The sequence below is a fragment of the Pelodiscus sinensis genome, chromosome 6, assembly GCF_052426305.1.
Source record: "Pelodiscus sinensis isolate ZL-2025 chromosome 6, ASM5242630v1, whole genome shotgun sequence".
NCBI lineage: Eukaryota > Metazoa > Chordata > Testudines > Trionychidae > Pelodiscus > Pelodiscus sinensis.
This window is the reverse complement of record NC_143057.1, coordinates 8836339-8862934: the sequence shown is the minus strand read 5'-3', so window position 1 is coordinate 8862934 and position 26596 is coordinate 8836339. Positions and strand designations below refer to the sequence as shown.

Below are 26596 nucleotides of genomic sequence, written 5' to 3'. Positions count from 1 at the left end.
AACACTGGGCATTCTGGCTCCTGAAACTAGTCTCATAGCACTCTAGTGCCATTGGATTTAGAGGCATGACTCCATATTTACACCAGCGGAGGTAAAATCTGTAGCAGAGCCAATGATTATCTAATCCCAGCTTTGTTTCCTTTTTCATACGTCACCCTAGGCAGCACCTCATCAGTTCTTACAGTGCTGAATAAAAGGCCCCACCCTCCGATGCAATTTTCTTGTCAGCGCTACTGTTTAATTAAGTAGGAAGCTCATGTGAAACAGCAGCTTGTGAGCCTTGCTTTTTCCCCTCCGTGGAAATAACAGTAATAGGTTCTTTATCCAGAAATATACCATATGCCAATCAAATCTGGACTTGAATTCCATTTACAGTTCCCTGATTCCTGTCCAATGGTGGATTTAACAGGGTCCTTATAAATGTGCATTTCTTCAAACCTGAGAGCAGCAGGACTACAAAGATGCTTAAAATTGTGCCTGCGCTCAAGTATTTGGCCTTATTGCACTCTACGTCAGAAATGTTGAAGCAATTACGCTGCTATAAAACTGGTTGGAGAGAACAATCCAGGACCCAGTGTCAAATCCTTTGATGTTACCTCACAAACACTATCGAACTGACAAGGGAGGGAGGTTTAGGTTGGACATTAGGAAAAAGTTCCTAACTGTCAGGTGGTTAAACACTGGAATAAATTGCCCAGGGAGGTTGTGGAATCTCCATCTCTGGAGATATTTAAGAGTAGGTTAGATAAATGTCTGTCGGGGATGGTCTAGACAGTACTGGGTCCTGCCATGAGGGCAGGGAACTGGACTCGATGACCTCTCGAGGGCCCTTCCAATCCTAGTATTCTATTATTCTAAGTATTGGACACTTACAGCCCACTCAATTAGACTCATTAGCACTGACTCTATAATTGACAGGGGGGTTTTCTTCTCCCTCTCCCTTCTTTTTCTGTTATAAATTGGGAGGTTCCCCCTTTTTTCTCCACTCCCATCTGTGGGTGGGTTTGCCCACAAAAGCTCATGATTCTATCTATCTATCTATCTATCTATCTATCTATCTATCTATCTATCTATCTATCTATCTATCTATCTATCTATATCTATAAATTATTATTTTAGTCTCTAAGGTATTCCAGGAGAACTTGTTTTTTTTTTAAGTTACAGAGTAACATGGCTACCTCTCTGAGGATATGTCTACATTGCACTGCTCTTCCAAGAGAGGAATGCAAATGCAGACGAACGAAATTGCAAATGAAGCGTGGATTTGAATTTCCCGAATTTACATAATCGCGTCTGGCTGCTATTTTGCAATACCCTGTTTTGAAAAAAGAAACGCTGTCTAGACGCGGTTATTTCAAAAGAAAACCCTTCATTCTAAATAATCCTTACTCCTTATAAAATGAGATTATGCAAATGAAGCGTGGGAAATTCAAATCTGTGCTTCATTTGCAATTTCGTTCTTCTGCATTTGCATTCCTCTCTCGCAGAGGAATGCAGTGTAGACATGCCCAGAGACTGCTTCTTAAGTGCCATGCTAATTTGATGTGCACAGAAATCCAAGGGACTGTGAGCACCTTGTTTTTGCTCTCAGTCTCATTGGTGCAATCCAGAGTACCTCTTCTAAAATCAGTAGACTTTTTTTTTAAAGGGGAAGCTTCATTTTAGCCAGTATTTTTGTGTTGCTTGCTTCAATGTTTCCTATCTGAAAACATTTGGTTTTTTTGTCCCCCTAGTTGTGCCTTGTCTTAAATTAGATCAGAAGCTACTGGTGTTGTGCAAACACTTAGCACAATGAGACCACAGTACTGACACTACAGTAGCACAAATAATAGAGGGGAACAAACCACGTGTCCCTTTTAAACTGTATTGGTGCTGATGGGCTTTTATTTTCTTCCACTCCAGCTATTGAATTGAACTATATTGAACTGTGTGCTAGCTCTGAGAGCAGAGACAATGCACTGGATAAAAACAAGCTTTTAATGCAGCTTCATGCATTGACTCTTCCCTCTCAAATTCCATTATTCATGTGCATTTAAAATGCCGGCCTCTCTGGCTATCCGCAGTTAGAATTATGAGGAGGCTGGGCATACCTGGCTTGACTGCTTTTATAGGCTGCTCCGCCGGGTGAATAAGAATAAATTATTTTTGTGCTTGAAACAATGTACAGTTGCAACAACTAAAGTGGTCTAAGAATAGTCACTTGATATTTATAGGTAAGCTCTGTGTGGGGTTTTTATTAACTGATACTGGGCCTTCTCCTCATGTGATTCCATTGCCACACCCTTATGAGCTCAGTTACGTAGACTTGTTGCGGATACACCCTTTTTATAAAGTTGATTTATGCTACTTCCAGCTGGCTCCCTTTTTCTAACAGTCATATCATGGTCCAGCTCCCGCTGTCTTCAGTGGCAGTGAAGTTAGGTCACGAATCCTAGAGACCGTATGTCAAGTGAGTTTAATGACCTCAGGTGAGTTCCCTTTGAAGGGGTGTCTGGGTCACATAAATTGCCTCCCAGTCTGCACTTATTTAGCACCATACTTGGCAGCCTCAGACAAAACACTCATTAAAAGGCCTAAAGAATCCATTAAGCAGTCACCCTAAAGGTGATCTCTCTCTGTGGGAGGTGAGGCTTACTGGCAAGGCATTGTGGGAAAACTTGGTAGCACCACTAATCTTTTCCATTTGGGGACTAAACAGACCACTCCAGTCTCTGGGACTGTCAGTCCAAAACTTTTCACTGGGAGTAAATCCAAGCCAACACAATAATAATAATAATAGCAGGAGATGATAAAATCTGTATTAACTCCATTTTTGAAAAATAGAGAAGTCCACAGGAGCCATGATTGCACTAAATCTGTTTATCTTGGCTCATCCTCCAATTCCAGGTTAATTGGGGTGGGGGATAGCTCAGTGGTTTGAGCATCGGCCTGCTAAACCCAGAGTTCAATCCTTGAGGGGACTGTTTAGGGATCTGGGGCAAATCTGTCAGGGATGGTACTTGGGGCAGGGGACTGGACACAACTTAATGGCCTCTCAAGGTCCCTTCCAGCTCTATGAGATAGGTATAATTAAGAGTGGGTCCAAGCCTGTTCAAAGTTACTTTTGGTAAGTAGGGATGTTAAAAATTGTGAAATGGGGTAACCACTGGAAACTCTCAGCAGTTACATGGTTGCGGGCTCTGCAGTATAAAGCTTAGCTTATAAGTTAAACAATTAGTTGTTTGCACATAGACATCCCTACAGCCAAGTGACCTTTATTCAGCCTCTAAGTGCATTCCGGCCACCCTACGCAAAAGCCAGGAGGGATGGGTGTAGCATCATCTTAGTGCTGGCTGAAGATCCCTCCGTGCCAGGGGTATCCTCAACTGCCTACCTAAGTTCCATTTCCAGAGCGTGGTCCCAGCCCCTGGCCCAGAAAACTGAGCTGCTTTTCCCAATGTGGCTGCGCACACACAATGTAAGTTCATCATTTGCTTCTGCGAATCCCCCGCACGGGTGTGAATGTCAGTTAGTTACATAAAGTTGGCATCAAAGGATAAACATGGGTGCCCTTAAAGTCAATAGGAGCAGGATCATGCTTGGGGCCTTCTCTTCACTTGGACAAAAGGGTTCAATCTTCAAGCTGAGTTGGCAAACTCGAGGTGCAATCTAGGGATGTAACATTGTAACTGATTAAACAATTAACCGATAAGCAAAAGCTTATGGGTTAATGCTATAGAATACATGTATTCTCCCCCTCCCCCAAACTAGTAAATTTTTTACCAGGCTGGCCAGCAGCCCGACTCACTCTGGGTCTCTGCATTTAAAGTGTATTAGGAGCCAGGTGGGCAGGCAGTTCGAACCGGGTCTGGGAGCTCAGACCTCCCCTTAGACAGGGACTACTGCCACCCCATGCTGCTGCCGCTTTATCAGAGGCAGCAGCACAGGGCAACAAGCAGCTGCAAGAGGAGCTGGTTTTCCAAATGGCTCCTGTCGTGGACTGGCTCCTGTCTGGCACCCTGCACTGCTGCCGACCTCGCCCCCTGGGGACTATAGACTAGTCGACCAACCGATAAGAATTCATGAGGTTACTCAACTATTCAGTTAACCGATATTTAACATCCCCAGTGCAATCCTAGTGAAGACAAGGCTGTGTGTAGTGTTCGCACGTGTTAGCAGGTCACGGTAAAGATAATGGGGGAGTGTAACCTGCCTGGACTTTACCTCCTGTTATAAAAGGGCACCATTTCCTGGCACTGGTACAGATACGCGTGCAAGCACAATGTTCACTAGGCACACTGGTGCTGAAGCAGTGTCCTTAGGCCTGACTCAGGCATCCTTAGGATACTAAACGTCCCTTTCTTTTCCCTCCCCTCCTCCCCACTCCTCCTCCTGCTGCAGATTTTTATTGGCGAGATCTCCATGTATTTCATAAAGTCAACCCGAGAAACCCTGATTGTCCAGGAGAAAACTATCTTGACTGGAGAGTGCTGTTACTTGAATCCGTTACTTCGAAGAATTATACGCTTCATAGGTAAGAGTCCATAAACACAGTGTGTTTTGCCCCTGCTTGTGAAAAAATTAAACAAAAGAACACTGATTTCTTATGATCTACAGCACAGCACTAATTCAGCTGTGAAATCTCCACAGGCTTCTTCCACCGAGAGCAATAGTCCTCCTCAGGACTTGCAGAGTAATGTTGAAAATATGCCAAATCATGCTATATGCAGCTGATTTATATGCAATTTTGCTAAGTTTTATGCTTCTCCTGGACCCTGGAAGCAAGGTTATGTCCATCAGAGCTTTAACTGAGTAAGTTTTATCATGGATATTTCCCCGTAATTATTTTACTCCACAGCCCTTCTCTGCCAATTTTTCTCTCGAAATATTAATTAACTTCACAGAACAAGAGCAGGAAGACCTGTGACTTTGAGGAGATGCAACCCTCCACGCCATGCGCGAAGTCACGGTCTAGCCCAAAGGAAATGAGGCATGAAACGTTAGCTGGGGTTCCTCCTCCCCCAATTCTTTACTGTTTTGAATAGGAACATACTAGTAGTAAGGAGTTGCAGTGAGGCCATGTCTCCAGTACTGGAGGATCCACACTCCGATGATCAATCTTCCGGGGTTCAATTTAGTGGGCTTAGTAAAGACCCGCTAAATCAATCGTTGAGGGCACCCCCTGTCGACCGTGGTGGTACTTGCTGTTGCGAGGAGTAAGGGGAGTTGAGGGGAGAGTTTCCCATCAGCTTCTCCAGTGGGGCTGCTCCAGAAAATTGATGCAAGGTACGTCGGTCGACTCCAGCTACGCAATTCATGTCGCTGGAGTTGCGCGTCTTGCATCGATTTTCTCCGCTCAAAACCCCCAGGTCCCTGCCTCACCTCCCAGCCCCATCACCCCAATCCCTCGGCCCCTGCCCTGCCTCATCGCTCCCAGCCCCCCGCCTTGCCTCCCAGCCCCATACCCTAATCCCTTTTCCCTTGGCTCTCCTCCCAGCCCCATCAGCCCCAGGTCCCCAACCTTCCTGCTCCGTCCTGGCCCTGTCAGTCCCGATCCCTAGGTCCCTGCCCACTGCTCTGCCTCCTAGCCCTGTTGGCCCCAATCACCCCATCCCCTCAGCCCCCTGCTCTGCCTTCCAGCCCCATCAGTCCCAGTCTCTCTGCCCTCACTGCCTGTTCCACCTTCCAGCCTCGCTGGACCCAGTCCCCTGGCCCCCAGTCTCCCTGCCTCAGTCCTCCACCTCCTAGCCCTCAGCTCCAGCCAGCTGTGCCCCTCAGTCTGCCTGCCTCCCACCATCCTTCCTACCCTCCTCCTGCCCCCCACAGCCCAGCCCCATGGAGGGTGCAGATTCTAGGGCTGCATAGGGCACCAAAACTCTTAGGATGGCCCTGTACTGCAGACTGCCTGGAGCTGAGAGAAGGAGCTAAAATCCGACTTGGGTTTACATATACTGAGTTTCTCTCCCTTTTTGCTGACACAGACGGGGGAAGAATTCCAGAACGAAATGACCTTTCACAGGTTGAGCCATAAGACTGTGTGCTATTGAACATGGAGATAGGATACATCCTACATTGAGAGCAATAGCTCTTTACCGATTGGTGATTGTGGGTTAAGATCAGTGATTCTCAGCCAAATGTACCCCTGGGGATATGCAGAGGTCTTCCGGGGGTCCATCCGCTCACCTAGATCCATGGTTCTCAATCTGAACCATTGTAATAAAACTTCCCCCAAAAATCTCCTCTGTAGGCTGGCACCTGGAATGGAAAATTTACAGCCTGAACAGCTACATTTTCACAAAAGTATAAGCAATGAACAGCAGGTCTTTATACTGGAAAGGGTTGGACAGCCTTAACCGAAAGCACTCGCAAGTTAGGACAGCTCCGAATGAAGGTTGCCCAGGCCGGCAGCACGTCAGCTCTCTAAACTCCACAGTGCTCTCATGCTGCTCTAGCTCCAGTGGGTCCTAAATCCCTGCAGGATTTAGTTGGTTTATATACAGTGGTTATAGCCTCTCTGTCCCGTGGTTTGAGACCTTCCTGACTAGCTGGCAGTGTGAGTGGCGTGTGTCTTGTGGAGGGCTTCATTGTCCTCCAGTTTCTAATTCATCTGATGAAGCTATCAACCTTGGTACGGGCAAACAGCCTGCCAATCAGACATCCAGAAAGGCATCACATCACATGGCTGCATGGCCAATAGCTTGTATGCTATGACTGCATGATTTGTGCACCTTTATGGCTCAGCTTCCACTCCCAGCTTAATTTAAAACACAGACTCACCTTTCGCTGGGCAGCTGAATAATGAAATTAAAGCTTTATTTCCACAAGCGCAAGTGGGGTTTATTATGATAAGACATACACCAGAGAGCTGCTGAGCTCAATCCCCCGGGCAGGTTCAGGGTGTCCTTCCCATGGCTGTAGCCTGGGGCTTGGCTCTGCTTCTCTGCAATGTGTAGAGCAAGGCATGTCCTGCTAGCATCCTCTTAGCCCGTTACGGGGTTAAAACTGAATTTGCATCCCCCTCTCTCGCCCCACCAAGGCTTCCCAGCCTGCTACCTCCAGCTGCCTGCTTCTTCCCTGGAACTCAGGGCTCTGGGATTCCAAATTTCCGGGTCCAGCTAGTCTTGAGGTCAGAGTGGGATTGCTCCAAGGAAGCCTGGCATGGAAACTCCTCACTGACACAGTGAGAGTAGGGACTGGCCATTATTCTGTCCCTACCTAACAGGTATCAGAGCCAGACCCAGGCAGGCTCCATTATCCCCACAGCAGAGAGTATCTCACACCTTCATGGCCTCAAGGAGCCAATTGGTGAGTCTGAGCCATGCAGACCTACACATGTACCATAAAGTCTCTATGAAGGAGTCTGGTTACGTGGGTGAAGCATAAACCTAGACTCAAGAGACCTGGGCCCTGCTCTGCACCTAGCCTCTTGGCAGGCAAGTCTGTTTGCTCCGTGCCTCAGTTTCCCCCTTTCTAAAATGGAGCTAGTGCTATACCTTCTTTTGTAAAATACTTTGCTCCTACCTCTGGAGGGAAAATGTTGTGTAACAGCTCGATAGGTTTATGTTCCGTGGATCCCTCAGCAGAACACCAAGCGTTAATTAGAAGCTTTATGCTTGGGTAGGCGTTGGCTGGAGGACCGCAAACCCTCCAAAGACAAACTGAAAATCACTGCTCCTCTGACCCCCAGAATCCGGCCGGACTCCCTGTAGTTGAATTCCATGTACAGCTCTGGAGCAACATGGTGAGGTCACTTTCCTGTGGCCGATTAAATTGAACATGACCAAGACAGCGAGTCCCCTGTGGGCTTTCAGGAAGTGGCCTTACAGGCGCAGAGACACCGATATCACACGCACGCCCGTCCATGTGCTGTTCTCTGCTGCTTTACTTATAGGGACCCAGGGTTTTCTATAATAAAGGGCTTCTGCTCCTCATTCTCCAGCCACTCGCCTCCTACTCTCCTCCTCCTGCCATGTCAGCTGCTGCTCTCCCACTCCTGGGCAGCTTTTTTAAGACCTGTCATTGAGAGCTACTGCCAAGTATCTGTGCCACCCAGAGTTTCCATGGAGCCAGCTATCAGCAGAGGTGCTGGAGTCGGAGAGCGCTGGGCGAGGAAGCATGGAGGGGAGAATCAGAGGAGGAAATAGGTGTCGAGGGCTGTAGGAATGAGAGGAGACAGACCGAGCCGTTTGGTGGGGAAGATGGCAGCCGTGGAGGAAAAGTGAGGCTTGACTGAGGTAGCGTTTGTACGTGTTTTATGGAAACACACAGCATCTCTCATGCCATACCTAGAGCAGGGACATCTGAGAACAGGCCAGCACCTGCAGCCCAGAGCCAGCCAACAGATTGTCCTCTGGCAGCCCTTTCGCCCTCTTGGAGATGCCTTCCCACCTTGCTCGGAGGAGCCTCCCGGCCATGCAAGGCCTGCAGCAGTGCACTGAGGTATGGGGTTCCGCCTGCAGTTTGGCTGCACCTGGGGGCTTTCCCTTCTCCAGAAGGATGAACTGGCTCCATGCATAAGTGAATCCAGTGGCTAAGAAGCCCAGCAGTGAGCCGCCTAGCAGCCACGTTGGGGCTGGGCTGCCACGCTGCGTTCTGGCCCCATGCTGGCTCCTTGCACAATGCCCATGCTTTAGGGTTGCTGTTCGGTTACTTACACGGCACTAGGGATGTGCACGGGACTTGGCGAGCACATAAAAGAGCATCTCTCCCGCACTGCCGTGGGTTTGGTGTGTTTCTCCCAGGAGACCAGTCTGTATCGTTTGATAGCCCTTCCTACCTCTCAGGGGTGTCGTGAGGATAAATACACCTCAGCTGCCATGGTAAAGGGGGCCATACAAGTGCCTACAACAGAGATTTGTACACCCCCATAGCGACTGGTACAAACTCCCTCGACGTTTTATGCCTGTGCAACTTATATACGGTGTTTTCACTGGAGCACTTATTCCAGTATAAATATCCCTTTGCAGACAGTTCCTGAGTAAACTGTCTAGACTGGCATGATTTTCCGCAAATGCTTTTAACGGAAAAGTTTTCTGTTAAAAGCATTTGCGGAAAAGAGCATCTAGATTGGCACGGACGCTTTTCCGCAAAAGCACTTTTTGTGGAAAAGCGTCCGTGCCAATCTAGACATGCTTTTCCGCAAAAAAGCCCCAAGTGCCATTTTCGCCATTGGGGCTTTTTTGCGCAAAACAAATCTGAGCTGTCTATGCTGGCCCTTTTGTGCAAAAGCTTTGCGCAAAAAGACTTTTGCCCGAACGGGAGCAACATAGTATTTCCGCAAGAAGCACTGATTTCTTACATGACATCGTCAGTGTTCTTGCAGAAATTCAAGTGGCCAGTGTAGACAGCTGGCAAGTTTTTCCACAAAAGCACTTGCTTTTGCGGAAAAACTTGCCAGTCTAGATGCGGCCTGTAAGTGTTACTCCATCACTTACTTCTTTGCTGTTGTGGGTCAATTATTATGTGATGGAGTGCTGGATCTAGAGCAGTTTGCTTTGATCCTTGTTAATGTTATGAAAGGGGCTGTTCAGTGACCTGTTCTGCTGGCTCCTTGCTTGTGTCACTGGTTGAGCAATCAAAGTATAGTACACCCTGGATAGAGCAATCAAAGTATAGTACACAGTAGGGATATAAGAACTAGTCCCTCGAGTAGTCGCTTCTCCCCCCACCTTCCTGCCTCTATCAGAGACAATAAGTGGGGGGCGGGGGGAGAGCAGGAGCTGGTGCTGGGAGTAGCTGGGAGAGCCAATTCCTGGCTTGCACCGGGTCCCCCAAACTGCAGTTTAGCCTTTTAAATATATAAAGAGCCTACTGGCTCTTCATGCATTTAAAAGGAAGAGCCACAGCAGGGTTAGTTCCTGGGGCCAGGACCTAACCCCACCCTGGCTCCCCTGATTGACTAATCGACTAGTCGATAAATTGATTAAACTCGATGTAACATCCCTACTACACAGCTTGCCAGTGAAATAAACTAAACCACAGTGTTTCCCGCTCTTAGGGTTTATTGCTACAAGAGGTTAAATGTTTTTCTTCAAGCTTCAGCTGCTGTTTTTATGTGAATGCCTGAGAGTCTCAGCTGTCTTAGTTTACAAAAAAAACAAAAAATTACCATTGGGTTGTGCAGAAAAACTTGAAAATGTGACGCCCTTAAAGCTTTAGAACCAGGAAGCAAAAGTAAAGAACCTAGTGTTCCTTACTTCAAAATCTCATGATTTTAGGCCAGTCTGATGATTTTGGGAAGCCTGGTTGATGGTGTTGAATGGGTAGGTTTGGCAATACCATAAACAGGATATTCTGCTTCTTGTGTATGACAGGCAAGATACAATACTCCTTGGAGCATAAGGTCACTCTGCAGTTCTGATTAATGTACTTTGTTCTGTACCTCTGATTCGATGGAACTTTTTGAAATTGTCAAATCAGTCATTGGCAGCATGGTTCTTAGGTAACACTGTAAAGTACACTAAGGGTACGTCTAGACTACATGGCTCCGTCGACGGAGCCATGTAGTTTTGTTTGTTCGGCAAAGGGAAATGAAGCAGCAATTTAAATAATCGCAGCTTACTTAAATTGAAATGGCTGCCCTGCTCTGCCGATCAGCTGTTTGTCGGCAGATCGGGGCAGTCTGGACGCTCCCTTGTCGACATGAAAGCCCTTTATCGACCTCCCCAGTAAACCTCATTCTGCGAGGCATAACGGGGAGGTCGATAAAGGGCTTTCAGGTCGGCGCGGGAGCGTCCAGACTAGTGCACTGAGCCAACAAACAGCTGATCAGCTGTTTGTCGGCTCAGCACGGCAGCCATTTAAATTTAAATGAAGCTGCGATTATTTAAATCGCGGCTTCATTTCCCTCTGCTGATCAGCCTAATCTTCATGGCTCCATCGACGGCGCCATGTAATTTAGACACACCCTAAGTTATCTATACTTTAATAATTGATACTTTAGTAATATAAACTATTTTTAAATAATAATCATTCTTATCTATTCTAATATTGAAAACGTATGATGATAATACACATTATTATACTACGAAGACAGAGTCATCTAAGGAGCTCAAAACACTTGACAAACATTCATTCATTAAGTCTGACAACTCTGTGAGCTAGGTAAGGGATTCGTAATGAGTTTACCCACCACTGAAATACAATTATCTCTGGGAGCAGTGGGGGGGCGGAGCTGCTATTTAGCAGCACTCAGCAACATTGCTCCATGGTTTAGGATAAGAAGCAGGAGGAGAATACCGGTTTAAATGTAAACTGCAGCAGCCGCTTAGCGTTACCGAGACATAGGGGTAAATTGCTATAAATGATTAATACCTAAATCATTGATGCTAAAATAATTTTAAGTGTGAAAGAGGAAGGAGGATATTGAAGTTAAAGCATAGGCCGGGTTCTATTCCCAGCACTAGATGTGGATTCTTCTCCCAGATCTGCCACAAGAAATTCAGGCCCCGTTTTTCAAAACTGTCCATCCACTTGGGTGAGCAGGTTGAGACAGCGAGGGATTTATTTTTCAGAGGTACTGAGCACTCTCAGTTCCCACCAGCTTCTCTGGAGTCATGGGCGTCTCTGTGGCTGAAAGTAGGGTTCAGGGGGTCTTCCACGAGGCACCCCAAAAATCAGAGCAGTCCAAACGAAATGGACACATTGGAACATTGTGCTTCCGTTTTCCTCTCTGTCAGATGGGAAGAAGGGTAGCTGCTACCCAAAAGTGGAGCAGGGGTGAATTTGTTGATTCTAGTAAAGCACTTTGATGTCTTTGGATGGGAAATGCCAAAGGTGCAGGGTGTTCTTATAAAACATGGTTTTAGAGTAACCTGGTACAACGCACAGTCACCGTGGTCTTTTTCCAGGTGTGAAATATGGATTGTCATTCCTCCTCACCCCCCAGTGTCCATGTTGTGCACAGAGCACAAGCCAGCAACCTGGGCCTCTCCTTACCTCCTTTTTTATGAATGTTCACCCTGATGGTGCTCAGGACTCCAGCCATGCAAACAGCAAGCTCCTATTAAAGTCACTGGGAGCTTGGAAAAAGCTAGGCTGGCAGGACCAAACACCAATGCTAGCATGGGTCTGAAAGTATTTAACACCGCCTTTTGGCCACTCAAGGAGTAAGGTACCACTCACCCTAACAACTCCTCTGGCCACTCAAGGAATAAGATACTACTCCCTATAAGTAAAGATGGCAGAAGCTGGCCTGTAGGAGCTGGTCAGTACTGCTGGATCAGAATCTAAGTTTCTCAGCATCAGGTTGGTGGATATTTGGACTCCAGAAGACATTCCTTACCTGGCGAATCAAATTATGAGCCTCAGACATGAGCCTGATCATGTTTTTTTTTAAATTACTCCCTTCGCCTTTTGCATTGCATCGGGTGACACAGGTTTTTGAATGTTCCTAGCTACTCACATAAACCGTTGCCGGGCCAGAGGCTTTGGCCTTGAGAACTATTTTGATTTGAAGTTTTCCAATAAAAGCCTAAAACCTTTGCACAGGCATTGCTTAGGCCTTGATTCAAGGAAGCACTTAAGGGTCTGCTTAACTCTTAAGCTTGTTCTTATCTCCCATTGAACTCAATGGGACTGAGTGGGAGTTAAGCACCTGCTTAAAGCTAAGCAGACACTTAAGTGCTTCTTGAATCAGGGTCTTCGGCAAGACTCCAGTGAGCGTTTTGCCGGAGTTGGGACTGCAGGACTTGGCCTCTGTCTCATTACTTTTGCTTGTCTCGCGCACTGGAAAATGCGTTAAACCTTTGTGAATAATAATTTATTGTTTCTAACCCCTTCACAGGAGTGTTTGCATTTGGACTTTTTGCCACTGACATATTTGTAAATGCTGGCCAGGTAGTGACGGGGAACTTGGCTCCGTACTTCCTGACGGTGTGTAAACCCAACTACACAGGCAGCGACTGCCGGGCTCACCACCAGTTCATAAACAATGGGAATATCTGCACCGGGGACCTGGAAGTGATTGAAAAGGCCAGGAGATCCTTTCCATCCAAACATGCTGCTCTGAGCATTTACTCAGCCCTTTACGCCACGGTAAGTGCCCAAGCTATTTGCCGGTTCCCCTGACGGGTTTCAGTTGCTATAGCTACTGTCTCATTTAGCCTCCTACATCCTTTTCTTTTGTGAATGCAGGATGGGGGAGAGCCCTGCTTTTGTCATGGGGGCAATGGTATTTCTGGCCCAAATGCATCACTGGTGTAAGCAAGTGCAACTCCCCAGACCCTCAGTTCTAATCCCAACTCTGCCACTGACTTTATGTGACTTAGGGGGAATTACTTAACCTCTGCCTCAGTTTCCTGACATATAAAATGATGATGATAATATACTCACCTACCTCCCAGGGTAGCTATTTACTTAAAGTCAGTACAATATCAAGTGGTAAGTGTTACTATTTTGGGGAGAGTCTTTTCTGCTTAGTCTGAAGTTTAGTCCCCTGATAGGGATAAATTTCTCATGCAAGCAAAGGTCCCATTAAAGGCGGTGTTGCAATTTTGCCAGCATAATAAAGATAAGATTGAGTCCTTGGGGTACAGTTTAAAGGTGACAATGCTATCCTGCCACGTGGGGAAAATTCAAAGTTTGTAAAAGCCCCTTTAAAATATCATTCATCTTTGTTTTCTCTGGCAACATTAGCATTGACCTGTAGCATAAGACTAGTCATGGCTTGCGTAGGGCTATATAAGTGATAGAGTAAGGACTATGACAATGTTGAAGACGTTGCTAGTTTTGCCGTTCAATGGGCTAGATTCTGATAGCAGACCCCCACCCCCAAATTAATGCAGCTGTTCAGGAAGTTAGTCTTTTAGGGAGGAAAACTGAGTCTTGTTGTAAAGCCTTCTGCTGATGGAGAAGTGGAAACGTTAACACTTCTTTTTACAATCTGGTCTCACTTAAAACATGCACCTTTTACAAATGCTTTTGGATCTAGATTTTATTAAATCCAGAGCACCAATAGCTTGTCTCATCAATAATGTCATATGCTTCAGGGGATAGCCGAGTTAGTCTGTACAGGATAAACTTAAAAAACAATGAATAGTCTGGGAGCACTTTAAAGACTAACAAAACATGTAGATGGTTTTCCCATGTGAGTAATTACACTAGTCTTCTACTCCCAGAAAACGAGTGTAAATGAATGTTTTCTATAGTATAAAATTGGCAGTTATCACATTAGGACTGGATTCAAGTATGAGAGGAGTATTGCCATTCCCTCCACATCTATCAATGTAATATATGCATCATGTGCCAGAAATGCCCCTCTGCTATATACATCAGCCAAACTGGACAGTCCCTACATAAAAGAATAAATGGACACAAATCAGATATCAGGAATGGTAATATACAAAAACCTGTAGGAGAACACTTCAATCTCCCTGGACACACAGTGGCAGATCTAAAGGTAGCCATCCTGCAGCAAAAAAACTTCAAGACCAGATTACAAGGAAAAACTACTGAGCTACAGTTCATCTGCAAATTTGACACCGCCAGTTTAGGATTAAAGAAAGACTGTGAATGGCTAGCCAACTACAAAAGCAGTTTCTCCTCTCTTGGTGTTCACACCTCTATATCAGCTGCTAGAAGTGGGCCTCACCCTTCCTGACTGAATTAACCTTGTTTATCTCTAGCCTTATTTATACCTGCCTCTAGAAATTTCCACTACATGCATCTGACGAAGTGGGTCTTTGCCCACGAAAGCTTATGCTCCAATACATCGGTTAGTCTATAAGGTGCCACAGGACTCCTTGTCGCTAGGGCTGAATTGTTACTTTCAAGAGCTGATAAAGTTCACTGGGACATTCTAAAATCACGATGGCAGAACTTGGGGTAGCAATTTAGGGAAAGAACTCTGATCACACAATTTCGTTTTAAAGCCCAGTTGATACTTTGAACTGTTGTCTCAAGATAGAAATGGGAGGGAGAAAAGAATTGGTGTAACTATTCCTACAGTGATACTTTATTTTGATACCATGTTCTCCATTGTTTTCCATAAAAAACTTTCCAATGACTTGGCACTTTATAACAATAGTTAAGTTCGTTCCAATTCACCCATCCAACAGTGGATCCAAAGTACCCCCTAGTGTTCCTTCTTGACCATTACTCATCTGTAATTTCATAACATCTACTGTACGTTTGTGCTATAGATAGAGGCTTCCCTTGTGTTTTGCCTTTGAAAAAAATTGCAAATCACTGAAGCTTGTAATTCGAAGGTGCACAATTAATTGATCAGATGTAACTTCAGATCACAGTTTATATGTGTAATTCAGAGCTTTGTGACATTTTTCAGACAAAACTATTTTTTGGCCAAAAATCCAGATTTGGTAACTTCGAAACATGTCAGAAATTCACGTTTCACAGAATTTTCCATGTTGGAAAATAAATTTCCAACAAAGTCAAAATGTTTCGTTGCGTTCAAAATTATTTTTATTTTCTTTTTTAAAAAATGCATCACTAAATAATCAAATAATGTTGCTGTGACCTGAAAGGTTCCCCCTCTCCCGCCCCCCAACTTTATGATTCACTCAAAGTTTTAAAAATGTGTTAAGGGCTAGACTTGAAACCTTTTTTCTGATTTTTCAGAACTGCCAGCAAACTGAAACATCTGCTCTCATGGTGCCTGCCTTTTATTTTTGTCAACCAGATAATGCTGGCTGAAAATCAATATATTTTCAGATTGGGAAATTTCAATTTTCCAACCAAAAAAAACCCAACTTTTTTTTTTTTTCTCAAGGAAAGCGGATATCTTCCGTGACATGGTTTTACTTTGGTAAAACCCCAATTTTCCATTTAGGAAATTTTTTGACCAGCCCTTAGCATTATACAGTAACTAGCAAAGGACCGTCCCTGCTTCTAGACCATAAGGTACATCGGTGGATTTGTCTCTTTCCCTGCACTAGTCCCATCATGTGTGGCTCAGGTCCATTTACAAGCTAGCAGCTTATAGGTCGCTATGTACCAGGTAATATCTTACCAATTAATTTTACAGTTGGATCGTCCTGATCATCCCGCTCCCTTGACAAAAGCCCCCACCTCATCCTTGAGGACGGCAGTTCCTAGTGTTTTTAGCACACCAGAGAGATCTGTGGCTGGAGACATTTTTGACAAGCAAAGTAATAGTGCTCTGGATGCATTTGCTTTGCTCAACAAAGCCAAGCTGTGTTTGGAAGGCATAAAGAAATTCACACTTAACCTATCACTGAGGATGATTCCATTGTGTTTACTTGGTTATCATTATGCTGTCAAATTTTGTTTGTTGTTACAGTAGCTTTGTATTCATGCTACTTCTGTAATCACAGGCTCTGAAATTAGTGCATGGCTGTTAATTGCTCCTCCACTAGTTTATTTTCTTTGTCAAAAATGCCTTTAAAAATGAGCTGACACAGCTTGTGGAGTTTACTGAATAGATATTTCTGAGCACAGGAAAACTTCTTACCATGCAATTACATTTTCAGAGCTATTTGTTTAAAATCAGCAACAAACCCTCCCATACTCTTTTCCACTTCTGTCACTTATTTAAGTCCCAAAGTCAAAACAAAAGCCCTTGCAGGCAAAACGGCATGATTGGGTTGCTTCTTAACACCCAGGGTCTGCTTTTCAAATGGATGTTACTCAGTCACTTGCACACCTAGTTTGCATTAGGGGTGTTATAATGTGTTTGTTTAGGTAAACATGTAACCGCTGAAAATTCCAGTGGTTTTATGTTTTCATGCTGGGGGGTGGCTGTATAGGAGCCGGTGTGCACAGGGAGCCAGCTTTTAAGCCAGCTCCCTACGAGCACCGGCTTCCGCCTGCACCCCTCAACCCCACGCTGTTGCCTCTGATACAGAGGCAGTTTGGGGAAGCAGGTGTCTCATTGGAAGCTTGTACACATGGGGAGCTGGATTAAAGTCAGCTCCCCACAGGGGCCTGCATGTAACTGTGACACTTAACCAATGAGCCCAGACTCATCGGTTAACCATGTACACGTTTACACGTTCATATCCCTAGTTAGCTTGGGTATGTGTCTGCAGAAATTGAGGATTTGCATCTGACTTACATACCCACACTCAATAGCCTGTATGCAATACAGGTTGAACCTCTCTCATCAGGCACAGTCTGGTCCAGCAACATCCGTGATCCGACAAGATTTTAATTAGCTGGATGTCCACTTATCATGGGTATGGCCAAGTTCCCCGTAGTCCCATATAGTTTGTTTTTAGCCAATAGTCCTGGCTCTCAGTGTTCTGTGCTGTTACTTAGCTCTAATTGAACTTTAAGGGCATGTCTACAAATTAAGAAACGCAACTTCAGCTACATCGATTGCATAGATGAAGTCGAAATGCCTTAATTCGGCTTTTGGCGCTGTCTACGCAGCAGGAAGTCGAAGGAAGAGTACTCTACCTTCAACTTCCCTTGCTCCTGAGGGTTACAGGAGTTGGAGTAAGAAGTCCTCCAACTCACCATTATTTCAAAATAATGGATTACTGTGTAGATGTTCATTTTGTTATTTCAAAATAATGTCAGTTATTCCAAAATAACACTGCTGCGTAGATGTACCCTAAATGACTTTTAAGAGCCCAGCAAGCAGTGGAAGTGTGGGTAATGCTGTCAGATAATATTGACCTCCCCTGGTTTGACAAATTTTCTGGTACGGCACCACTCAGGTCCTGAGGGTGCTGGTGTTGCGAGGTACAACCTCTGTAAGCATTCAGCAGCCAATAGAACTATGCCCATCTCAGACTGCCCCATCGCTTTGCATGTGGTTGAGTGAATCATAGAACACTAGGACTGGCAGGGACCTCAAGAGGTCATCGAGTCCAGTCCCCTGCCCTCATGGCAGGACCCAGTGGATGTTGGATATGTTGAAGCCACCCGTCTCCAATATCTGTGTTCCCTTCCGACGCCCCTCTCTGAGCTGCCCAAACCCCTGAGTATTCAGGGGCTCAGAACATCGGATTTGTCACATCCCTGCTTGGTGCAATATGTGTCGATGAAACGTGACCTGTACGTTTGTCCGAGCTCTTTGACGCGTGGCTTGCGCTGTGTTTCAGATGTACATCACAAGCACAATTAAAACAAAGAGCAGCAGGCTAGCAAAGCCCGTGCTGTGTCTGGGGACCCTCTGTGCTGCCTTCCTCACCGGGCTAAACCGAGTTTCCGAGTATCGAAACCACTGTTCGGATGTGATTGCCGGCTTCATCTTGGGAAGCGCAGTAGCGTTGTTTCTGGTAAGCCAATCTCCCACCCGATTTCAGGGCAAGCTAAAGGCAAAGAAAAATTCTCATAACAATCCTAGAGTTCAAAAGTTTCAGAGGGGTAGCCGAATTAGTCTGTAACAGGAAAAACTTTAAAAACGACAAATGGTCTGGTAGCACTTTAAAGACTAACAAAACATGTAGATGGTCTCACGAGCTTTCGTGAGCAGAGCCCACTTCTTCTGATGACCGGTGTGTTGGATGTCTTGTCCTGGTCATTTGAAGAAGTGGGCTGTGCCCACGAAAGCTCAAGATACCATCGACATGTTTTGTTAGTCTTTAAAGTGCTACCAGACCATTTGTTGTTTTTTAAGTTAATCCTAGAGTTGTCTTTCAAACCTGATTACTCAACCCACAACCCCATCCGAGCTCATTGGATTTCTCTTCCGAGCAAATCCTAACATAAAACCAGGGTGATATCAACTAATAGGGCTAATGTGAGGTCAGATGGGCGTCTACACACTTCTCAGTACTGTTTTAGCCATTGCAAAGGGCTGACTCCGAGGTTGTCCTGGGAAAGTGTTTCTGGCATGCAACCCTAAGGCTGCTGCCTATGAGATTCATGGCACCCATACTTCACAGCCTCCTTGGCTGTCTGTAGTTTGGCAGATGTGGGATTCGAGATCATAGTTTGAGTGCATGAAGCACTAAACAAAACGCCTGGTTTTCTACTTTGTTACAGAGGAATGACACAAACTTAAACCAAATGTAACATAGAGGAAAATCAGGTTGGCTCAAAAGCTGGGCCTATCTGGAAGACTAACCTCTCCCACTCTGGCACTTGAGTTTGAGGGTTCAGAGTGGCTCTGCACCCCATCAGATGACATGGGATAATCAGTGAAGCCACAGGGACCTCCCCCACAAAAGCTAATGGGTCTTGGATGCTCACAGTGTCCACGGATAGCATTTATTTGAATGAAACCCCAGATTTCTTGTTTATGCATGGAGGGGTTGTAAGATATTGTGCTCAGGTGGTGGGTTACTGGGCGCTTTCTCCCCCTCCTATGGTGGATTCATGCCTTTGAATTGAGAAGTGTGCCCCGTTCCACTGAATGAGTTAAAATTCATCCCAAAACCTCCAGAATCCTCTGCCTTTGAATGCTTAGAAACAAACATGAGGTGCTGCCCAGGGACCGGAAAGGTCTGAGACTGTGTAACTCCAGTGAAACATCCTTTCAGAAATGCAGCAGGCCCCTACCAAGACGCATCACAGATCAGGCATAGAATGTGCAAGTGTGTCTTGGACTGGGCAGGATACTGGCATGTTCTTCATTTTAAACCTGTGAATAATTGAGCCAGGTGTCATCCGGGAGTGATCTCTGCAGTTTTAATGGAATGGCAAGTCCTGAATTTTACTTGCCTGTACACTACATACCCTGATGCAAAATTTGGCCTGGACAGTCAGCGGGGCTAACAGAGTAACACAGTTATAATCAAGGCTTCTGTTCCCTAGGGGCATAACGAAATAAGAGTGAGAATGGTTCATATCCACAGGTAATAATTACACAGGCCAAATTACTGAGAGGCCCTTGCTCACAGCTATGTCAGTCACATCACTAGTAGTTCAATTCTGATAAGGGGATGGTTTGGGATCAAATCCCTCTCCGGGCAAGCACAAAACTTTGGCAGAATTTGGATCAGGACCCAAATGTCCTGTTTTGAGTGAATGCTCGAAAGAAGCGGTTCTAGCTCTTGCCTACTGGGGGAGGTTACATGATGACGTCGCTCTTTTTTTCTACACCATGCAGGGAATGTGTGTTGTCCACAACTTTAAAGGAACACATGGAGCTCCTTCTAAACCGAAGCCTGAAGACCCCCGAGGGATGCCTCTCATGGCTTTTCCAAGAGTGGAAAGTCCCTTGGAGACATTGAGTGCACAGGTACCGTCAATCCCTCGGTCACAGTCATCAGAAACATTGCCAGGCACTGCGGAGTAAAAGCACCATTTAACCTCGCTTTAAACATGCATGTGTAGGGCCCCTTTCATCCCCAGTGTAATTCCACCAAAGGCAAGGGAGTTATACCAGAGAGGAGTTTGTTCCATTATGCATATCTATTAACCAGAAGACTGTGCCTGGGTTCTTCAGGGCAGGGAGCTGATGGCGTGGGTGGGTGCAGGAGGCTGGGGGTAGGGGGGTGCAAGAGTGAGTGTTGGGGGGCAAGGAGGGGCTCAAGGTGGGGTTCCCATCTGGCGTGGGTCTTTTCTCCCCCCAGCCCCACCACAGCTGCCAGGGGCATTTTCTCTCCCCGTCTCCAGCACTGCAGCTAATGGCCAGGAGAGGGGGGAAAGGGTTTGGGGGGGGCAGAGGGGCTCCTTACCCAGCTGGCAGGCGAGATGGCGGAGCTCCAGCCTTGGTTGGTGTAGCTGCCCCCACTGGACGCTTACAGGATAGCTCTCCCTTGTGGGCTCGCTGCCTCCATCGGCTACTCTCATATCACGTGCCTCCGAACAGCAGCCCCTCCCTTTGCATGTTATGGAAAACAGCCCTTTTCCTGGTGCTTCCACTTGTCCTGGCACAACCAAAAGCTGACTGCTTTAATTTAGGAGAAGTGGAAGCTGCCTACCAAATGTGGTGGCCCTAGCTCTCACCATTTACGAGGAGTTCTTGAACAACTGGACTCGCAGACAGACGCACAGATCTCTGAGAGAGAGAGAGAGAGAGAGAGAGATAGATCCCTTGTGTCCCGGCCTTGTCAATTTCAATTGCCACAAACACACATCTACAGCTGAAGAGGCAGGATTTAGCATAAGCAATCCGTGAGAATGAATCTGTATGCATGTTGCATGAGGAATAAACTTTCACCCCTGTGTGCCTAGGCAGAAAATTCGGGAAGGTAGATAATTCCATTTCATTATACTTTGGAACTCCCTCAGTACAATGCTTCTCTTTCCCTTCAATTGGACACTAACGTACGTAATCCAGAGCACAGATTCAGATATGTTGTACAATGGTCCTAATTCTGGGACTGATCCCGAGCTCTCGCAACTCCTCTTCGTTGGATGCGTAGCATCTTTCCTGATAATAACAAGCAAACGGTTCTCTAATTCAGCAGGAGAAAAACAGAAACTTCCTGCTTGTTTGCAGCTGAGTAACCCCAGGCGAGCATACCCTTTTCACCTGCACTGCTTGTACGATGTGACCAAGCTGACTTTGACCCCCAGTAATTACTGGGAAAATGAAGACACTGCAATTTATTAATAAACTTTTCCCAGGCTGCTTAACGTAACAGGTTTTTGCTTCAAAATAACCTGTTGTGCCCAACGAATATCGTTTCTGTTCAAGTAACGTGAGCACTTAAGAGAATGGCACTGCACTCTGAAGAAATTATATTAGGTGTAGGCATTACAGCTGGCCAGCAAACAGATTTTTCTCTGGAAAATTTTGACTTTGGCAAAATATTGAAAACCAAAAATGTTTGGTGTGGGGGTTTTGGTTCTCCAATGGGGGGGGGGGGGAACAAATGTTTTAGGAAGGAATGAGGGGACACTTTCCAGGAAATTTTTAAGTCAAAACTCCAATTTTCCATTGAAGAAGATTGGATGGAAAATTTGTGACTAGTATGAATGGAGACACACACAAATTTGTGACTAGTATGAATGGACACACACACACACACACACATATGCAGAAGGACCAAGTTGGGAAGCATACTCATAGTATATATGGAAACATTAGTGCCTTATCTTTTCAGACACATATAAATATCTTTTTAACATATGGGGCATGTCGGGGGGCTCCCCTCTCATTTGGGGTTGCCACCCCCATCCGGGGCATAATTCCCCAGTCAGCGTCAGGGTTGGTGGTGGCCAGTCTAGTGCCTGGGTCACGGGAGGTTGGCCAGCGGCTCCGTCGTTGGGGTCGAGCCCGGCTTGGGCCTGGCAGCGGCGCGTTCAGCAGGCCTGGTGGCTCCTTCTCTGGCAGTCCAGTCTGTGGCTCGAGTGGTTGGGCGCTAGCTCCAGCTCTGGCCACGGTCTGCCCCTTCTGAGCAGACCTGCAGCCTTTTGTACCTTGGCTCCCCTGGGAGCATGCCCAGTAGGGTTGTGCGGGTGGGGCCCTCTCCGCCCCCGGCGCCAGGTGGTTGCCCTGGGTTTCAGTGCGGGGCGGGGCCACCCCGTCACAGGGCATAAACAAAGGAAGCCAAAGTCTTCCTTCTGAGTGTAAGGATTGCACCCCCCTCCCCCACAATAAAACCAGACAAAAACCTGATCTAAAGACCAGTGAAGCCAATGAGAATGTTTCCATTTACTTCATTGAGCTGTGGCTCAAGCTGTAAAATGCACAACGTAGTCCAGGGGGTGGGAGGGAAGCGGAGGCGTAGTGGGTGTTTACACTGTGGTTGATCATGAGAGTGGTGACCCAGGGGCTGGACTCAATGCCTCCTGAGGTCCCTTCCAGCCCTAGGATTCTATGACCTATTCCCCAACTGCCCAGGTTCCTGCAGGTGACTCCACTACATTTTCCTTTGCACCTCTCAAGTACCAGAGTTATGGACTGGCCCTACAAATGGCCTCCGGTCATGAATTCGCCAGCACTACAGCATCGTCAAGCTGAGCAAGACCCAACAAATCTCCTTTTATCCATTTCCCCTCCTACAGACGGCCTGGCCCATTTTCTGCAGAGCTGTGCGAACCTGAGGACAGAGCAGTTAGACAACATTTACGTATAGCGCATCTTCAATCACGCTCCTTTGTCGCTACACTGGCACCTGTCCATCGCAAGAGCTCAGGCCAGCCTATAAGGAAGGGGGCGTACTCTCCTTGGGAAGTCCCCCGATATCCCAAATGAGAAAGATTCTCATGAACCACAATTCTGCACAACCCAATTTGGAGGCTCATTTTTTGAGGAAGGGAGAAAGTGTCTGTGCTGAATGCTTTCTGAGAACTAGTCTCCTTTAAGATGTCTGAAGTTAGGCACCCAAAAATTGAGCCCTCCCCCCCCCCCAAAAAAAATCACTAGTCCCTTCTGGAAATCTTGTCCTGTGTTAAGATTCAGCAATGATGCCTTTCTCATGATCTTTTCTTTTTTACATGCTTCATCTGAGAATACTAGCACTGGGCAGAACCTGGAGTGATTAATGATTGTGGGGGGGGGGAGGAATACTTCCTGATGCATCCGTATATAGAGTCTTCCCCTCCCTATTAAGTGTCTGTTCACCCTAATAAAAATGTATTGAAAACCTTCACATGTTTGCATTTCCCTCTCTGCAGAATCACTCTGCCTCTATGACTGAAGTAACCTGAGCTGGAAGATGGCAAGAGAAGCTATTTTTTATTAACCTTCAGTCCAATGCTCCAAGACACACAGTTACTAAATGTCCGACTGTGACGACCAGTATTATGTTATGTCTAGTTAGAGGCTGATGTTTTGTACATTTTTTTGTATGAGGAAGTGACGTAGCTTGCCCTGATTTTTTGTCAGCTTTAATATATTTATGCCAGAATTTAAACAAAATCAAAAACAAACAAACAAAAAAAGAACCCAACCTCTTTTCTCATTTTAAAGTGTGCACTGAGAAACCACATCTGTGGAATTGTTGATGTTGTTACGTGATATTTGTACACGGACTTTTTTTGTTTTATATACATTGAAATAAAATAATTATAATAATTCACTTTTACCTTTTGTTATCATAGGAAGCACTTCTGACAATGGGACAGATTCTGATCTCGGGACCTTTAGTGTAAATCTGTAGTCACTGCAGATATTTCAGATTTCGCGGAGATCAGGAGTGTAGTCCAAACGGTGCTGACAACAAGGAGTTCAGGCTCTAATCCAACCAGTTACAGAAGCATGTGCCTATCTTTAGGTCTGGGAATAGTCCCATTGCAAGTGATGGGACAACTCGTGCTTAAAGTTAGGAAAATGTTTAAGAATCTTGCAGAATCAGAGCCTGATCGAGCTGGGGCAGGAGGAAGATTGTGCTAGGTTTTAGAGAATAACTAAAATAAGAAGTATCGGATGGGCAGCTGTCTTAGTCTGTATCTGAAAAAACAGTGGGGAGTCCTGTGGCACCATAAAGACTAACCAATTGATTTGGGCACAAACTATCCTGGGCAAAACCCCTCTTCTCAGATGCATGGCCATGTCTGTCTCACCAACAGATGGCCATGCCTCTGACAAAGTGGGGTTTTGCTCACGAAAGCTTGTGCCTAAATCAATCTGTTAGTCTTTAAGGGCACGTCTACACTATGGGATAAGATCAAATGAAGATACGCAACTTCAGCTGCGTTAATTAGCTGAAGTCAAAGTATCTTCACTCAACTTTTGGTGCGGTCCACACTGCAGGGAGTCGAAGGGAGAACACTCTCCCTTCGACTTCCCTTGCTCCTCATGAAAGAAGGACTACTGGCATTGACCGGAGCACCTCCTCACTTTGAATTAGCTGTCTTCTCTGGACCTGCTAATTCGAGCCCTGGAAGATCGACAGCAGCAGCTTTGATCTTCTCTGCAGTGCAGATGTACCCTAAGCTGCCACAGGATTCCTCATTACAATAATTGGGTCTGTTTTTAACTGATTTTTGTGGGAATAAGCTGGTGACTTGAAAAAACACTAGAACATTCCGCAAGGGTGGCCCAAGGGTAGCCCAGTTGACAATAGCAGGGCCCAATTCCACCACCAGTGCCTCCTGCTTTAAGTCAGAGGTGCATATTTAAGGGCAGACCAGAGTGGCTTGCGGCCATTACTGTGGATTTGCACAGTATTATTCTTACGTGGGAGTGTCCATGTTTCATAATGGCATTCTGGTATCCTCACCTGAACCTTACACTCAGTCTCTGTCCTTCTTAGTTACATGGGCGCAAAGGAAAAGCAAATGGGCTAAAGTCAATGGAGTTATTTGGGATCCAGCCTGAGGAGACCAAGAAGTCAGTTTAGCCTGATAATCTCCAGGGAGTCTGGCATGCTATAGTCATTCAGGGACTCCAAGGAGCCGTAAGAGTAACTAGCATCATCTATCATAGCAGAGTCTGCATTTTTTGTAAACCATAGCATACAAACCTGCTCTTTGCACAGTATTGTTAAAAATAAACGAAGGGGAGCCAATGTACAACAGAGCAGTGGTTTCACTTTGTAGCTATTATGTGTTCCTAGGGTTTTCCTGCCTCTCATTTTTCTAGCATGGTGATAACTGATGTATGTCCCACTGAAGGAATGGAGCCTTTCTCTGTACTGTCAATGGAATGTTTACCTGACTCTTCCAAGTTTGTTCTTCTTGGCTTTTTTGTATATTTTTTTCCAAAACAGATGAAAAAAAATGACAAAAAAAATTGTATCCGGGATTCTGTCATTTGTTTTTTGAAGAAATACTCAGGTGGTTCTTTGTGTCTGGCCTTGCACAGGACTGTTCTGCTTGGTACTGTCTTGGGAATTGACTTTTTGCCATCAAGTGGCAGAATGTAGACATTGGGATGGGCCTGAGGGTTTCTGAGTGCCCCACGCATAGAACTACTGACAGGGCTTAGTTTCCATGCCTGGGTGTATTTCCACAGATTTCAGCAGGCATTAGCTCAGGCCAACACCTCAGTGTCCCAGGAAGAGGATTACTTGCTAGCACAGTTTCTCAAGAATGGGTGCCCCCCATGCTACTGAAAATGGCTTAGCTGGTATCCTAGATGGGACACACCTGTGCTCTCTAACCTGCTCTCTGCAATAGCAGTGCAGCCATTTTCAAACACCAGCAGAAAGGAGATGAGAAAGAACCACATTTCTGTCAACATGGGGGAGGCAGATCCAAAGTGGGCGGGCCCACCTCTGATGGGTTCTGCCCCACTCCAGCCAAAACCAGATAGAGAGGAGTTCTCCCACTGACTCCCTGACATGGATGAATGGAGATTTTTCTTCTGAGAACAGGTTATTAGCGACAAGGTGGGAGCGAGAGTATCTCTTATTGGAGCAGCTTGTGTTGGTGAGAGAGCCAGGCTTACACAGAGCTCTTCCTCAAAGCTGGGAAAGGATCTCTGAGCATCCCAGCTAACTAGATTGATGGAACAGATTGTGCCCTGTAATTAGTTAGCGCATGTTCAAGAGAGGGTACGTTTGGACTGCAAGCCTCTTTCGAAAGAGCATCTGGACTGCAACCAGTACTTTCGAAAAAGAAGCCAGCCGCTTTTTCTAAAGACAGCACCCAGGCAGACTGGATGCTCTCTTTCGACAAAGCACAGTTTGCATTACATAGCGCCTTTTTTCGAAAGAGCACTTTTGAAAAAGGGCATTATTCTTCATAAAATGAGGTTTTCCGCGGTCAAAAAAACTGTGGCGTTCTTTCAATTTACTTTCGAAAGAACGCAGAAGCAGTCTAGATGCAGGGGAAGTTTTTTTGAAAAAACCCTGTAGTCTAGACACACCCAGAGAACGCTTGTGTATAGATGCTAACTACTTATGCTAAA

General features: G+C 45.9%; 1 protein-coding gene across 3 annotated transcripts in view; it reads left to right on the top strand.

Moving 5' to 3' along the window:
- PLPPR1 (phospholipid phosphatase related 1) overlaps positions 1-25482 on the top strand; it is a 174818-nt gene extending 149336 nt beyond the window's left edge. For all 3 annotated transcript variants that reach the window (XM_075931389.2, XM_075931388.2, XM_089779164.1), the window contains 5 exons: positions 4381-4513; positions 12764-13014; positions 18006-18182; positions 19958-20089; positions 23419-25482. In XM_075931389.2, the coding sequence (XP_075787504.1) occupies positions 4381-4513; positions 12764-13014; positions 18006-18182; positions 19958-20089; positions 23419-23451 (726 nt within the window). In that variant the 3' untranslated portion in view covers positions 23452-25482. The remainder of the gene's footprint in view (positions 1-4380; positions 4514-12763; positions 13015-18005; positions 18183-19957; positions 20090-23418) is intronic.
- The last annotated feature ends 1114 nt before the right edge of the window (positions 25483-26596 follow it).